Source organism: Pteronotus mesoamericanus, unplaced genomic scaffold (assembly GCF_021234165.1).
Source record: "Pteronotus mesoamericanus isolate MK-2021 breed Mesoamerican mustached bat unplaced genomic scaffold, CSHL_Meso_final contig_74, whole genome shotgun sequence".
In the NCBI taxonomy this organism is placed as follows: domain Eukaryota; kingdom Metazoa; phylum Chordata; class Mammalia; order Chiroptera; family Mormoopidae; genus Pteronotus; species Pteronotus mesoamericanus.
The window spans coordinates 22,387,796-22,405,248 of record NW_026555247.1 but is presented as its reverse complement, the minus strand read 5'-3'; the positions used below and the strand labels follow the sequence as shown (position 1 = coordinate 22,405,248).

The 17,453-nt window shown below is 37.3% G+C and overlaps 1 protein-coding gene across 1 annotated transcript in view; it reads left to right on the top strand.

The window, feature by feature from the left end:
* RIT2 (Ras like without CAAX 2) overlaps positions 1–17,453 on the top strand; it is a 289,191-nt gene that overhangs the window by 135,256 nt on the left and 136,482 nt on the right. Inside the window, exon 4 of the mRNA XM_054583580.1 lies at positions 12,844–13,035. Within this exon, the coding sequence (XP_054439555.1) occupies positions 12,844–13,035 (192 nt within the window). The remainder of the gene's footprint in view (positions 1–12,843; positions 13,036–17,453) is intronic.

The following is a 17,453-nucleotide window of genomic DNA, read 5'->3' as shown; positions in this document are numbered from 1 at the left end:
TGTGATGTTTCTTTGTACTATTGACATTTTGGCCAAATAATTCCTTGCTGTGGGGCTGTCTTATGCATTGGAAGATGTTTAGCAGCACCCCTGGCCTCTACCCTCTAGAAGCCAATAGCAGGAGGTAACTGGCATACTCAAAATATCCAAATCAACAAAGTAATTGGTGAAAATGAAAAAAAAAATGTCTCTTCTTTTATGGTAAAAAACTAAACAGACTTTTTGGCCAACCCAATACCATTAGGTTTTCTGCATGTTTGTTTACTTGTTTGCTCTTTTCCCTTATTTCAATCATGACCTCTGTATTAAATACTAAACTCTTGTCGAAATGTCTGAGGCTCATATTTGAACACCCTTCCACCTATCTACACGGCATCTGATTCTGAGGTTTTGTTAACACAAGAGAACCTCCTCCAGCCTCTGTCAGAGGTAAGGAATTCTCAGGATGTTGCCCCATCCTATGTTTGCCTCTTAAATAACCTTGTCCAAGTGCTGGCCTCCTGAGGGGTATTATGTATCTATTGCCTCTGTAAATATTTCCTGGGTTCTTTAATCTGCTAAATTTGTTAGCTTTTGTTTTCCCCCAATACGTTTTTATCTCTGATATTTACAAATTTATGTTAACTCCCTGAAATATTCTATCCATGTCTTATTTACCCTTTTTTCTATTCAATCTATTGGATTGGTCAAAAAGCCTGTTTAGTTTTTTCTATAAAAGAAGAGACACATTTTTTTCATTTTCACCAGTAACTATTGATTTGGATATTCTGAGTGTGTTAGCTATCTCCTGCTATTGGCCTCTAGTGGGTAGAAGCCAGAGGTGCTGCTAAATATCTTCCAGTGCGTAAGACAACCTCACAGTAAAGAATTATTTGGCCAAAACATCAACAGTACCAAGTATCATCACAAACCACTTCTGACACATTTGATCACCCACAGCACCTTCTTCATACATTGCACAAATCTTATTTTGCATTTCAGTTGTGTTTTTACCTTTCTTGAAATAACAAAGCATAATACACTGTAAATGTGTATCTTCTTCCATCTTCAATATTAAAGAGGCTGCACAAAAATTCCCCAACTTTAATAACTTTTAATTATCACGCTGATATGATAGCTTTTACAATACAATCTAACTAAATAACTTTGAATGAGTTGAAGACAACTAAGCACTACTAGAGCTATCATACAGAAAAAACTAAAATGAACTTTTTGGCCAACCCAATGTTTGAGCAAAGTGGATCCATCCATGAGATGTATAAAGCAGGAGACTTTGTTGTTGATTGAGAACTGAATCAGCTTTGCAGATGGACTTGATGTTCTCCAGAACAAATCTTCTACTTATTTTTTCTTCTCCTTCACTCTGAAACCACACATACCAGCCAACTTGCCACCATATTGCCAGGAAAGTCAGTGTCTTACCATCCCCCTTGTCACATTCTCTGCTATACCTCCGAAGTTTAACTACATAAAATTTTACAATCACTTGGACAACATAGTACTGTCCACATAGACATGGCATATCAAAGCAGGTGTGTTTTCAAGGGATTTTGAAAATATAATTGGTGACCAAATTATCCAGTCATAAAACATTGCATTTAGAAATTGTTACTTTGGTTTTCAGGCCATAAAATGATAAATCAATGAAAATGTGTCTTATATGTCATCACAAACTTCTGTGGTGTTAGAAGCTTTCTAATTAATTCTGTTCCAGAACATAAGCATTCTTTGTAGAGCAAGAATAATTGTTTATTATAATTGGCATTTATCCATTAATACCCAGTGGTTTATTTCATTAAAAATTTTTTTAACTTTACCTGAGGATGTTTTTTCGTTTCTTTTAGAGAGAAGTAAGGGTGGGGAGAGAGAGAAAAACATGGGTGTGTGAGGGAGAAACATTGGTTGGTTGCCTTCACGTACAGGCACCAACTAGGGATAAAACAGCAGGGTTTGTGCCCTGGCTGGGAATCGCACGCACCGCTTTTTGGTTTATAGGACAATGTTCCAACCCACTGAGACAACACCAGCCAGAGCCATTTAAAAAGCAGCAGTTTAATCAAAGTTGTCAAGTATCCAGAATCTACTGGACAATGGAAACATTAAACGTAGTTCAAGCCTTGGTGTTGACCCCAGAATATTTAAAATCTACTTGATGACACAAATCTAACTCGAAACCAAAGATATAATTAATTACTAATTATATAATAAAGATATTCATTGCTAAGTTTTGATGTGTATATATATATTCCTCACTTATGGACAACAGGTTATCAGTAAGGGCTGGTTTTTTTTACCCATGGCTTCATGAAAGAAGAAAAATTGTAACTGACTATGAAGAGTGTGTGCAACACTGGTCACGGAAAGGGACCACCCAACAATGTAAAAGATCGAATGACTGGGTTTTAATTAGTTATGAGAAAATGATGTCATCACTCCTTACTGTGGCCCTGACTTTCTCATCTGAAGAATTTGAGTTGCAGCTAATTATCATGAAATTCTCTATCAGCTAGAAGAAGTTCAGTTTCGAGGAACAACATGCAAGAAGGCACAATGGTGAGAGGAGAAAACTAATATGAGTAAGCATGAAAGAAGGGACCCCATCAGAGTAGAGAGTACATAGTCAGGATTAATTGACTAGAAAGCTGGATATGCTGCATGATATCATTATGCAGACTATACAGGGTCTAAAAATCAAGCAGATGAGTATAGATTTGATGTGAAAGTAAATGGGTAACTGCTGGACCTTCAGAGGCAGAAGAGCTACATAATGAATGTAGTGCTTAAAGAAGGCTATTTGGACAAGGAAATAAATGAATGATGGATTGATTGAAGGAAAGAGAGACTGGGGTTTGAGCCACCACCCAGGAGGCTATAACTGTGCTTCAGGGGGAGGAATACCCAGCACTTTACAAGGGCCACGAATCCTGTAAACTATGCCTGGTTGTAAAAGAAAAACACAGCTTGATAGCATTTTAAGTGGTAAAAACAGATTTATTCAGGACTATTACAATAAGAAAAGACCTCAGAATAAAACCAGGATTAATTTCAAATACAGCATGGACCAGTAGGAATTTATAGCCTAAGAGGAGGGTGAGGATGGGGTGACAGCAAATTGTGAAGAGGAAACATTAGCGGTAAGGGAGGATTTTTACTGCAGGCCGGGAGATGATTAGACATCCTCTGGAGGACCGCAGAGGTTCAGGGCCCTGATCAAATATCCAGGATGATTAGAAAGGAGGATGGGAGGGTCTAGCTACATCAGTTTAGCAGAATTATTACTAAAATTGGACAAAGCAGAAAGAATCAGGGAAGTCCAAACATTAAGACCTAGTTGAAAGGTTCAGGGGAGCCTAAATAGAATTTGCCAAGGAAATCATCTTGGTCAACTCTAATTCTGATATTAGGGCAAACACTTTGAGTGTCTTTCCCTCATTTGTGTGGTGAGGACATATCAGCTTCTCAATAAATCTCTAAAGTCATAGGATTATCTCATAACAAATTATTCTAAATATTATAAAATAAGATGATTAGGATTTTACCTGGAGCAACAAAGAGTAATTTTTCTATTCAGCCAATAGAAATATGAATTACTTTGTGTGATAGGCTTTTCAGAGCATGTTTGTGTATGTGAGTGGATACACATATATGTGCAAATATACACATTTATATACAGGGTGTGGCAAAAGAAAGTTTACAGTTTGCATGAAAAATAATATAATTAATAATAATACAATAATTAACTATTTTGCCTACTCACAGCTGTGAACCTACTTTTGTCCCACCCTGAATATACACACACATCTCACATATCATTTTTTAAATTATAGTAGCATCTTATCATGTGCTCTAAATAAATTAGCAAATGCAATTTGGCATATGAGTTCTTCTTCACAGTATTTTTGCTGTGATCATCCTTTCAGCATCATATTGGGATTACTAAAATAGTGTAAATGGAATACTTCTGTAACACAACAGTTGTGCTGCCTTTTCCCAAGATGCATTTCTGTAGGTTTTATTAGCAGGAGAGTAGCTCACAGTATGAGAGACTCCCAGGATAAACAGGAAACCAGCTGTGATGAAAATATCTTTCAGTGGATTTGTACCACCAGAGCCAGTCATGAAACTTTAAGTCTTCCAGAAAGTACAAGTCAAACAGACTGGGAAAAGGCAAACAGGCTTTTATGGGAAAGAAATCTGATGCATCCAGAGACAGATTCATCTTTTTTTCTCCTATTAGAATAAGACAAATGATTAAAGGTTGAAAACGTTGTAAGAAACATGAAGTAGCTTTTTAATTAATGCAGATTTTAGTGGGATATATGTTTACATAAAAGGTAAAGCAGGCCTGGCCTTGTGTATACTATATGGGAATGAGTAATTGACTAAAAGCTTTATCCATTTAATTTAGAGATTTAATTCCATTTTCCTTTTATCTGTATTCTCCATTATTCAAACCTTACTCTCCTTAAAGTGTGTATCATCCAGGGAATGGTAACTTTACTTAAAAACATTTAACTGAAGTAACTAACTAAATGATAATATAATTATCTTTTGGGCTGTGATCCAGGCACCTCCCTGGTGGTTTGGAGAATACAATGCTGAATAGCGCTTCTCTCAGGTAGTTTAGAGTCTAGTGATGGGAAAGAGAGCAAAGCACATTTATTACAATAAAGAGGCAGAATTATAAGGCATAAATTTAGGCTGTTAAACACTGAGCTTATTTGGCAAAGGACAAAACTAGAAGATAGCCGTCAAAAACTATTTTCGTAAAAACTCCTTTAAAATAGATAAATATACTCTCAGGGGATGGGGAAGGTAAAAAAGGATGGAGGAAGGATAAATCGTGATGGCAGGAGACTTCACCTGGGGTGATGAACACACAACACAATATACAGATGCTGTATTATAGGATTGTACATCTGAAACATATAATTTTATTAACCCATGTCACCCAAATAATTCCAATAAAAATAAAATAGACAAATATATTCTCAGTGGGATAAAGCTCCAGAAACCCTCCAAAACTGTAGCAAAAACAATCACTATTTCCTAAAACTAATCCAGACTAGTCAACTTTATACTCTAATTCCTGTCCCAATGATCAGTTCAAAGGCTTGTCTCCTGAGTGTGACCTTCAATGCTGCCCCATTCAGATGTTGTTCTTCCACATAAACCCTATTTCCAATTATGTATGGATATTTCTTTTTAGGTTTATAGTGTCAATTCTAGACAAATGCAAATCTTTACATGACACAATGATCCTTCAGTTATTTACTTTCTCAATCAATGTCTTTTTATTATAACTTATGTTGTTTTCCTGGCTCTAAAGCTACAAAAACTGGAGCCACATTAAGTTAACTCTTCCTTTCTTTCGAGAGGCAGTATTGTTGCGGGGAGCCCTGTGTGGGGCGCTCCTGGATCTGAGGGTTACCGTCCGGAGCCAGCTGAGGAGGGAGCAGAGCTCTGAATCCCACGGAGCCCGTCCTGGGGTGGTCACAGATGGGGGAATAAACACGAGTCGTCGCAGATACTTCTCTGTTTGCCAGGAGAGGGGACATGGCTCTTCCCTCTGGTGGAGAAGGCCCGGAGCCCCCATGTCAAAGGCTTTTATTGAGCACCATATGCACAGGGGTATACAGCAAACTCATCAACCAATGTCAAAAGGCTATGTTTACAGAAAACAAATAGAGACATAGATAACAATTGAAGGAACACAAGAGATCTGACTCAGGTCAGGGTCTATGAATAATGTAAGTCTCCTTCCCAGTATGAGCTGGTTATCACAGCTTTTGAAGGAAGAAAAAATCATGCTTAGAGGAACTTACTTCTGGGCCTGATTTTTCCTGGGAACGGTCTGATCCAGTTTAGGGCTGTACCTGCCTTTAGTATTCTTTCAAGCCTGAGCCAGGTGGGCAGGGCAGAGCCACCAAGAGATAAGGAGACTTCTTTCAGGACTCCTGCCACGTCCAAGCCAAGCCAAGGGGTACTGGCCTTTTTGCCCTTTCTGTGTCCCCCAAGTCCTTCTCCTGCTGCCCATACTGGCCAATATCTCTCTTAGGTTGTCTTTCCTCGCGAGAGAACGTACCCGTCATCAACAACCGACCATCACAGGACCAAGCAGGGTGACTTGAGGGAGGCAGGGCCTGTGCCCCTGCCTGGGGAACAGATTTTGTCTCCTCAGGGGCCTGTTTTCCCAAGGCCTCCCTGATTATTTCCAGTCTTGGGGCCCTCTCACCAATCCGCAAGGCTACAGTCCCTGAAACCAGAAGGGATGGTTCCCAGCACAATATGGTATGATATCTCTGGTTTCCTAATTGGTAGCTCTAGGACTATGCCCATATAATTTAGTACCTCTCTCTATATATTTTTTTTTCCTATCTAATGTGGGAATGTCATATCACTTGACAGTAGGAACATGCCATCTCATATCTCTCTCTGTAACAACAATTCCTAAAAGTATACGTGCCAGTCCCCATGACACGTCCCTCACTTTCTCTCCAGATGCATACCTCACACCACCCTGCATGTCTCTCATTGTCCAGCTTGTGTCCCTCACTGGGGTCAGGAAGCTTCAGGAGTGACTTAACATCTGAGCAGAATTGCCACTGCCCCTTTCTCTGGGAGACCTGTCCAGGCAGACTTTCTCTGGAGTTCTCCTCACATGTGCTCTTGGCTGCTCTTTTGCAGTTGTACACGTCGGTGGGGGTGGTTTCATGGGCCTGCGGTTTGTGCAATTGCCGAGGGCTCCGTGCTCAGAAAGGCCATAACTTGGTTTAAAGATGTGCTCTTGCTATCTTGAAATTCTTAATTTTTGTATCAGGATCCCCATATCTTCATTTTGCATTGGGCCTACAAATTACATAGCCTGCCCTGCACTGTAACCTTAGCATTTATTTTGAGTTGTGTTGAGGTGAGAGCTTTGCGGGAGTCATCGTCATTATAGCCAGATTCTAGGCACCCTGAACCTGCCAAGGTCCAATGCCACATTAGAATCAAGGGCCCTTATAGTTGTCAAGCATTAAAATAAAGATATTTTAACTATTATCCTCAATTTTAGCATGCTCCTCTATCTTCTACAAAACAATTTTCCTGTTATCTTACTTGAGCCTTGTTGCAGTAGTACCATGGAGTAAGTCTACAAAATGTTTGGTGAGACTTACATTGAAAAATAAAATTAGAGATTAGACTTAGGAAACCTGATACTGCAGATCCTTTTGATATTGAGGGTATTGTCCCTTATCTGGAACCCCATAAGAGAAATTGCTTTCAGCTCCTAATGCTTAGGGAGTGATTTGTGTCACCTGACCCATTAGTGTGTTGTTGTTATTGACCACAGTAGTGGCATATTGATCGTGTTTCTACTGTAACTTTGGTTGTCTAAAAGTTGAGAGTCAAGTTTGCAGATGAAATTGTGCTCTCACTTTATCTTAGTTTTGGTGTTCTAATTTCTATTCTTTCCATATTTGTCCACATTTTTGTTTTATTATGTGTATCACACATATATGTAGTATTTTTGTATTTATTGTATGTATTGTTTTATATCTCAAATTTTATATGCCTGTTACATAATAAGTGCTCAATAAATATTTGATAAGTTAGACAGTATTCCATGATATAATGCATTCCTGAAAGTACACGAATGTCAAATATTGGAAGAGAGATGACAAATAAATGTATAATGATGGAGATAGTTATGTCTTCTTTAAACTACAAAACAATATAAAGTCTTAAGTTATATTTTGCCTTTCAAAGTTAATGTTTGACCATATGGTATCAGCATTTATAAAAGCCTTTTGTTCATTTCCATTCCAATTGAACATTTTTACCCAGCTTCAGACATCACATCAAGACTGAATAACCACCACTCCCCTGATTTCTGTCTTTGTACTTTGCATCAATTACAATAAATGTATGATATCCACCCTTCCATCATTTTTATAATATTTTTATTTTTTATATTTCCTTCTTTAAAAACATGCAAACAAAAGCAAAACTACCTGCATTGCTCCTCTGACAGACCCCAGAAATTGAACTGTTGACTGGTATGCAGGCCCCACATGTTTAACTGCTATAAAAAGGCTGAATTTGAATCATAAAAGTTGTTTAATGGTGACAATACATAACCTTTATAAGTAGGGTTGCATTAAATTTAAGGAGCTATTTACAAACAATAAATTTAGGAAAAACTTCACATATAAGTTCCTCCCCCAAGTTTTCTTTGCCTTTCTCCTGCAAACTGCCCTTGCGCTCACCTCTCTGCACCCTTGTGGCTCATTTACCACTCAATTTCTCTTCATCTGTTTTATCCTGATCTAGTTGAGCTTCATCAACTAGGACAGGGCTAAACTTTTCTTTACTTCTTCACATAGCTTACCACATGGCACAGTGTTAGCTGCATGACTGACCTATTATTTTTTACTTTTTTTTTCACTAGGAAGATAAATTTGGTGTGAAGATGTGGTTATTATAGATATGGCAACCAGTATAGACAATGGCATGTGTGTGTTACACTAGGAAGCAATTGAAATGCAGGTCTGTCTGTAATGCTAGAGAATTTTGTAAATAGTGAGCTATTTGTATGTTGTACTATTAGTTGCATGCATTGGGGAGCTGGTTCATTCCCTAAGTGTCTGAATACCTGTTCAAAATAGTTACTCTAATAATCAAGAAACTGGGATATGAGTTTAACCAAAAATTCTTTGTTTTGAGAATTCAGAGGATTCTCATACTTTTTCAATACAAGGAAGCAATCAAAAGGAACTCATCAAGCTGCAGTATTATACTCAAAATAGCTTAGAAAATAGTAGAAATGTTTATATTTGTTGAGTTTTACACAATGGGCCAGTTTAATAGTTATTTTGCTACTTATGGCTAGCAAATGGTATCTAGTAATGTACCTGAATAATTATCCAACAAGTTCTGTTTCTAGCAGGAAGCAAATGAAGAAGTAATTAACATTCAGTATACATAGAACGTAAAGCACAGGGATCTCTTTAATTCACAGGTAAACAAAGAAGGAAGCAACATGTTGAATATTGCATTGTTTCTGTAAAACAATTTCAGTATCATATCATTAAGTTCATACATAGGTGCAGAGTTTCTGCTCAATTCTGTGCCCCAGCAGCCTATAGTGCATCTTTAATTATACATATACACACGTGTGCGCTATGAAAAGAATTGGTATGGATAAGGTCAGCTAAGATGAGGTGTCCTCCCCATTCACCGAGACAACTTAATTATATCTGGGTTGTTCTTTTTAAAAAAGATTTTATTTACTTTTAGACAGAGGGGGAAAGGAGGGAGAAAGAACGAGAGAAACATCAATGTATGATTGCCTCTCATGCACCCCCTACCAAGGACCTGGCCCGCAACCCAGGCATGTGCCCCGACTGAGGATCGAACCAGAGACCCTTACGGTTCACAGGCTACTGCTCAATCCACTGAGCTACACCAGCCAGAGTGTATATCTGTTTTATTGGTAGAAAGATTCTCCTATTTGGAACAAAAAGTAATAATTTCTGATTAAGCATATTTGAGAAATACTTCCACATTTATATTTAATGCAGCTCTAAGAGGATTTCATGCCTGTTCTCCCAGTGTAAGGTTCTATTCTGCAGGATTTGTACCAGAGATAATAATAGGATTAATTTGTATTGTATTTTAAAAATTCATCAAAGCATTTTCACATCCGTTTTCTCCTTTGATCCTTTCTACAGCCCTGTAAGATGGGTTAAGTGCATGTTCTAATCCCTTTTGACAAAGGAGGAAATTGAGGCGCTGAGGGGTTAGGTGATTTGTTACAGGGCATGCTGTGTGTAAGTAACAGACCTAGTGCCTCCCAGATCTTGTGCTCTCATCATAAAGACCACTTTTGAGCATCAACACAATTATAGACCCCTACATCCAGGTGCAAAGCAAAACCAAACAAGGAGTCCTTTAAAATACTAATGCTGGTACCTCATACCTGAAGACCCTGATTCAGATCAGTTGCAAGGCCCCATAAATCTATTTTTAATAGAACACATATGTGACTTTGAGTCTAGTTAACCAACATGGTTGGAAATTCACTCATTCATTTTCCCAGTATTGTCTTCTGTGAATTTTACCTTCATGTGTTTTGCCTGTTTTCTTAATAGGTTGTTGGAGTTTTTCCAATTTATTAGTCATTCCTCTGTTGCATAGTTATTCCTGGAGTCAAATTTATTGTTGTTTCCTTATGTCTGACATAGAAAAAAACCTACTCTAGTCCACATTTTAAAAAATTTTAAAAAAGCTATTTCATTTTTTGCAACAAAATAAGATTCGTATCTAGAAGAGAATTTGTAAATGGATAATAAACATAGGAGATACTTAATATAACTCATAAATAAACACCAACAAAAAAGATACTATTTTTTACTCTAAAATTTATAAAATGTAGAAAAATTTTATGTGACATTTGTGAGAATGAGGGGAATTGGGGCACTTTTACATAATGTTTGGAAGGAGAGTTATGGGTACAATATCTTTGGTGGTGAGTTTGCACTATTTCTCAAAAGTAAAAATGTATGTTCTCTTTGATCTAGCAATAGTACCTTTCAACTACAAGTGAATTTGTGCAACAAGGATGTTTAAGAATATACATTGCAACATTGTTTTTAATAGAAATAAATGGAGGACATCTAAATATCTCTTCACAGGCAACTAGTTAAATTATGGTACATGCATAGAAGGAATTTTGCATTCATGAAAAATAATAAATACTTATGCGCTTATATGGAATGATCTTCAAAGTACATTAGGGCTGTCAAATCTTATAGTTAAAAGTAAGAATTGTACATATTATGTTCCCATTTGAGTATAAAAAGGTGTATAAAGGTGGACTGTATATAGCTCTGCTTAGGTACACATATCCTATATCTATAAGGATAAAGGAGATTTTAACTGTCACACATTTGGGAAGGAAAACTGGAAGTTTGAGGTAGAAAGTTAAATTAATTTTATATACTTTGTACCACTTAAATATCTTGAAATGTATATTTTTTATTTTTAATACTCAATAGACGCTTAAAAATAATTTTGATCCTTAAAATAGTGGACAAAGAAAATGAACTATAAGTTGTAAAATAAATCTTCTCCAGTTTATTTTAGTTAAGTAGTACTTTCATTATGGTTTCAATCATATACAACTGATGTAATAAGTCCATTTATATTTTTTAAAAATATTACATGTATTTTTATGATGATTCTATCATTTCCATTTGAAAACTAATTATAAGTTTGAGTAACATCATTTAGCAATTTCAGTTCATGATTCTCTAGTCGACCCATATCAGCTATGAGATTCTGACTGAGGAATAGGGTTTTCAAAATGAGAGGCTGTCAGATCAATAAGGGACCTCAGACATTTTTTTGGAGATAAAATTGAGGTCATGTAGATTTGTTTTTTCCATATAAGTACATTTGACTCACATAGCAAAATTTAGGATTAAAGTAAAATTTAATACCAAGTAAATTGATATAGTGAGAGTCAGAGAACATGAATGATTCAAATCAACTTTGCATTAGCTTGCTGTGCATCTTTTTCTCTCCAGGTTCAGGTTCTTAAAACTTTACAATTATTGACTGAACCCAGTGAAACTGTTTGCACCCATTTCATTTTGACTGAAAATGATTTAAAATATTCATGCATTAACTCAGGACCTACTCTATACAATTTGTAAGCATCCCACTTTTCCAAAATTTCTAGATCTATGTAAATGTTCCCATCCTTCAAAAGTCAAGTCATGTTAAATCAAATTAACATTTGTTTAGACAATTACCCTGAGAATGTTTTAGTAGTTCTTATAAACCCTTTGCTGGGTGAAGGATTCGCGTATTTGCCTCAGACTTCAAATACATTCTAAGTTCATGTGAATCTTCCTTCCTTTGGTTATTTATCTCACAAATTTTCCAAGTCACAGTATGTTCTTGTGTTGTTCTTTTGTTGTTTAGCATGGCTTGTTCCATAGCCAGAGTCTAAATTTTCTATTTCCCATTGCATGAACTTAATTCATGCTCTTGTGATTGTAACAATAGATTAAAAATAACAGTGAGTGAAAACAGATATTTTAGACTGAAAGAAACTTTTGAGATTGCAATTCAGAACTAATATTGAATTGTCGGTTGCCAGAAATTTGTAGTTTAGGGAGGATGCGACAGGAAAAACGAATACAGCAGTATCTCCAGGTAGGGACACTGATACATTGTGGAAGATGATTCTGTCTTCTGCAGGGAGGAGAGGGGGAGGAATCAACAGAATGTAGAAATAGGCCCATGACCCCTCTGTTAAGCACCTTGAAGAGACGAGTCTAAGAATCCCGAAACATATAAATGGGTCTGTGATTATCTATGTTAATGGCATCCTCCATTCACAAGAATAATCAATGTTAAACCCTAATTTGTTTTCATATTTTGGAGGAGAACATTAGTTCTTATAGGTTTTAATGTCTGGAGTTTACAAACTTAGATTCCTTTTCCTAAAATTAAGTCATTAAATAGAATACTATTAAAAGTATATAATCTATATATTTAACCCCCAACATTGCATTAGTAAATCTGCTGTTTGATGTTATCTTCCCAAAATCTCTTAAGTCTTCTATGATTAAAGATCAATACTTTGAGCAATTTAAAACATTGTTTTCATAGTGGTATATTGGGGCCTCATGTTGCTTTTCTATATGCAAAGCCTATAAATAGACTGTTAGAAAATTTTTACCTAAACTCAGTCTCATAACTTGTCTGCTTTTGACCTGTTACTTTACTGGTGTTATATGTTGGATTCACTTTCTTCAACTGAATCCCAATTTTGTTCTTTGCCTGCAGGCAGAGTTCACAGCTATGCGGGAGCAGTACATGCGAGGTGGGGAGGGATTCATAGTCTGCTACTCCGTCACTGACCGCCAGTCATTCCAGGAGGCTGCCAAGTTTAAAGAGCTCATTTTTCAGGTCCGTCACACCTATGAAATTCCCCTGGTGCTGGTGGGTAACAAAATTGACCTGGAACAGTTCCGCCAGGTGAGTGCCAATTTTATCCATTAGCTTCTGTCTTTTCCTCCAAGGACACATAGTACCAAGTATGGCTGCTTTCCAAGGTTCATAGGGAGAATTCCAAGAAGTGATACACATGATTTTTCTGAGAAATCTTTGAGGTCCTGTGGTATTTTGTGTTAGCCACCACAGTATGTCCCATGTCACATGCGACTGCAGTGTCCCTACCACTCCCCCATCAGAAGGCAGAGTCTGTTTCTCTCATCCTCTTGGATTTGGGCCAGTCCTGTGATTTCTTTTGAGCAGTAGAGTACAATATAACTTGTAAGGTTGAGCATTAAGAGTGAAATAGGTTCTGCCTTTGGCGCTTAAAACACGTGTTATTAGGAACTAGCCACCATGTAAGGAAGACCAAGCTAACATTTGAGTAGAGGCATGTGTACAAAGCTACATTCAGTCTCATAGCTGTCTCTGTCAAGGTACCACACATGGATAAAGCTATTTTGCATATTCTAACATCAACCACTATCTGACTGTAAACTCACAAGATAACCTAGCCAATCCACATGGAACAGAAAGAAATCTCTCGGTTGAGCCTGGCCTGGATTACTGATGCACAGAATCCTGGGCAAATAATATGGCATTGTTTAAACCACTATGTTTGGGAATCATTTTTCATACAGTGATAGATAATCAAAACAGTACCCTTCCCACTATTTAGAATCAGATCAAGCCATTACTTCTCAGTTTAAATAAGAAATGACTCCTACATACCATGAATCTGCCTCAAGCTGTCCTGCTATATCACTGTGATCCTCAGAGTCTCAAAATTTCTCCAAGCAAAAATTGATAATGCAGAAGCCATGCATGGTTAATGTTGTGACCCATTACCAGAGTTCATGTGGCTCATTATATTTTATTGTCATCTTATCAGACATTATCAGAGCCTGATGGGCACACTGTGGTGGCCTTGTCTCTGAGAAGTCTACAGAATAACACTTGAGCCATCCTTAGGACTCCTGAAGAGACTAAAAAACAAAAACCTACCTCAGGTTTGTGAAACTGTGAAAATCATCTCACAGTTTCATTGCCATGACTCACTTCGTGCAAAGTTATATTACTGAGAAGTTGCATGCGAATCATATTTTTGTAAATCAAATTCTCTAAATCAAGTGGCTTAGTTATAATTTGAGATACTTCATCTTTATCTGCATCAACCTTAAATTTGAACTAGGTTTCAATAGTTTGTTATCCCAGCTAATGACTAACTTCAGATTTCTTAAAGTAGCTTGCTAATAAACCTTTTTGCTAAATTAAGAATCTTCATTATAGAAATTAGTTTTCTTCTAGGTTAAATGTTTTATACATTTGGATTTTTGTTTCAAATGCACTTTAAGTTTTCTTTAAGTGAAAATGTCTCACATGGAGCTGATGTTTATGAATCTATGCTTAACACAGAGACATATTCCTATGATTTTTGTGATGACTTTTATGTGTGTATTTTACTCAAAAGTCTAAGCACCTTAAAGTGTGGCTGTTTTTAGGAGCTATAATATTTGTCTCTTCTGCACCCATTCTTCTGTCTTGCTTTATTGTTTCTCTTTCTCCAAGGCAATTTTCAGTGTAATACAGTTACCTTATTATGAGATAGAAATTCAGGGTTTTCTCACTAGCTACATATGAATCTATTCTCAGACACTTGACAGAAAGAAAGCAGAGAGGTGTAGCTCTAGTGGGGAAAACTTCAGATGCTCCTCTGGAGAGTGGGCGTGCTTCACTATTTCTTCAGCACTTCTGGGAGTGGCATGAGGGAGCACCCTGAGACAGAATTGTACCATCGGTGATCACAGGACCACCATTATTGCATTTCCCAGAATTCCTAGAGAATGTAAGCCTTTAATTGAATGTCAGTCAAAAGAGCTATAAGTGACTGAGAAAGCAAGTGAATCTGAGAACATAAGGAAATCTTCAGGCAAAAGTTAATCAGATTCTCTCTAGAATGATCTCCATGATTCCAACACTGGCGGGCGTTAACTTTCACCTCCCTTCCCTGGCCCTGCTCCTGCTTTTCTGAGCTCGGTAATGGTCTTTTGCATGCCCCACAGGGACATTCAACAGAACACCTATATCAGCCAGTTAATTGTATTTTAGCAGTGATGTGAATCTCAGATGTCTCTGAAACAAGTACCCAAAACATTAAGCTAAGTAATTTTGCAGATTTGACAGACTTTTCCTTTAAGATAAAACCAAGTAAACAAGATAGTCACAGGAGTTGCCATCACCATGAAAACTTAAATTACAACCTTTTAAAAAATATTCATGTACCCAGATCTCTGATAATGAAGTGTTGATATGCAAATTTGGCTCCTGGCTGTGGTGTTTGTAATGGGAATAATTATTCTTGTAATTGTGGACTGGTTTTCATTTTCAAAATGCTTTCAATTCACACTTTATTTTAATCCTAGAACTGCCCTTTGTAGTTTTAAGACAAGCATATGATGGATGGTATTTGAGAAGGGAATATATTGATAGAAATTGACTTTAAGAAACTATTGCTCTTTGTAACATAATTAAGACAACAACCCAGATAATACGTACTTCTTTTTTGTACATCAGTATTTAAAGGGTAGGTCTCTCATTCTTTCATCTAAAAACAAAAACAAAGATGCTGACACTTCCATTATCTATAACGCAAAGGTGTTTTGTGAAGATTCCTAGAGCAATAAGGTTCAACTCTCAAAAGCCTGGAGGAAGTCATGCTGGTGCTTTGGTTTAGTGCTGGGAGCCAGAGAAGTAGGGCCCTCACTCAGCGCTTCTTTCTCCTTGGTCTACATCAAAAGAGGTTGAAAGGAAAGCTATTCCTTACCATCTGTGCTTGGTAGAGTAGGTAGTGGCTGCTTTCTTAGTGCATTTTGGTGAAACTTCAGTCCCTTTATACCAGTAAAAATAAGTGAGTATTAGCGCCTCCTATTTTTAATCATTTGCTGATTTAAGCCAAAGTATGGAAGGGGAACAGTAGTCATGTTGATGCTGATAATGTTGATGATGTATTTAGTATTTGAAAAGCTCTGCACCAGGCACTTACCTCACATAATTGTACTTATTCCTGAGAACCCCATGAATAGCCTCCTGTATGATACCGAATCAACCGACTCCTTAATACATTGAGTAACTTGCTCAAGGCTGCACAGCTAGTTAAGAGTTGAGTAGTTAGTGTAGAACACCCAGGGTGTTCTAATTTGAAAATTTCACTGTGTTATAATGTTGGCTTGAAAACTATTGTTATTTTTCATGAATTAGTTTTTTTTTTACCAGCTTTAGAATCTCAGCATGTTCCTCAGAGAATGGGACATAAGCAATGACATTTTATTGGCAAGTTGAAGCAGAAAAGATTGGAATGATAACTCTAGATGTGGAATGGGTACCTCCAGGACCTGGGCAAGCCAGTAAGAGCCAGAAGTTAGGGGGAAGAATGTAAGGAAAAAATAAGAGTAAAGAAATGAGGTTCAATACTAGTGAAAAGCACTTTCTTAATTAGAGAACAATGAGTCCAGAGTCCACCCAGACTATTCTAATGTCTTTGTTCCAAAGTCCCAGGCAACACCAGGTTCCTGAGCTGCCATGGTCTTTGTCCCTTCTTATCATGTCTTCTGCAGTCACATTGGGCAGTGGAAGGGGATAATTCCTGGTTGTGGTTTTGCAAAACCCTGACCCACTGTGCAAGTGAAAATGGTGCTATGAATGGAATGAGTGCCAGGGATCTGGGGGGTAGATTAGCGAGGTTTTACGTCAGGCACAGACTGCGAACTGTTTTATCCTGAAGATAGACCATGACAAACCACTCAGTGCTGACAGTCTAATTGCAGCTTAATACTCTGCTTGAAGGCTTGAAAGTCTCCTTCCCACAGCCTGATTAACTCTTCGAATGCTGACTTGGGATTGTGAAAGACCCTTTGTTTATTCTTCAGTGAGATATCTAATGAAAATACTCCATTCCAGGACTGAGAGGGTCATGTGGAAGCTGTGAGGATTTAGAATCACTATATTTAGAAAAAGTACATCTATTTAGACTTCTATCAAGCATCTGCTTTTCTTTGCAGAGTGGTGGCCCCTTTGCAAGATAAATGAGTGAGTAAGCCAGTCTTTGTCTTTAAGGACTTTCCATTCTCCTCAGAAAAAACCTATACATGTGAAGTAGACAGAAACTCTTACTAAATAATAAAACTAAATGTTGAACAATAGGGCATTGTGCAGTAAGTGCAGCTGTTGTTGAGGATTAGAAAAGAAAATATGGACAGCATTTTGGAGGAAGGAAGATGCCAAATGGAGAAGCATCCTGACCGGGAAGGAAAGACCAGGTGGGTGGTGATGGATCTTTTAGGAAGAACCAGAAAGAATAAATCTAGAGAGCAGGAAATGAGTTGTGGGGCTATGAGTGTGCACAA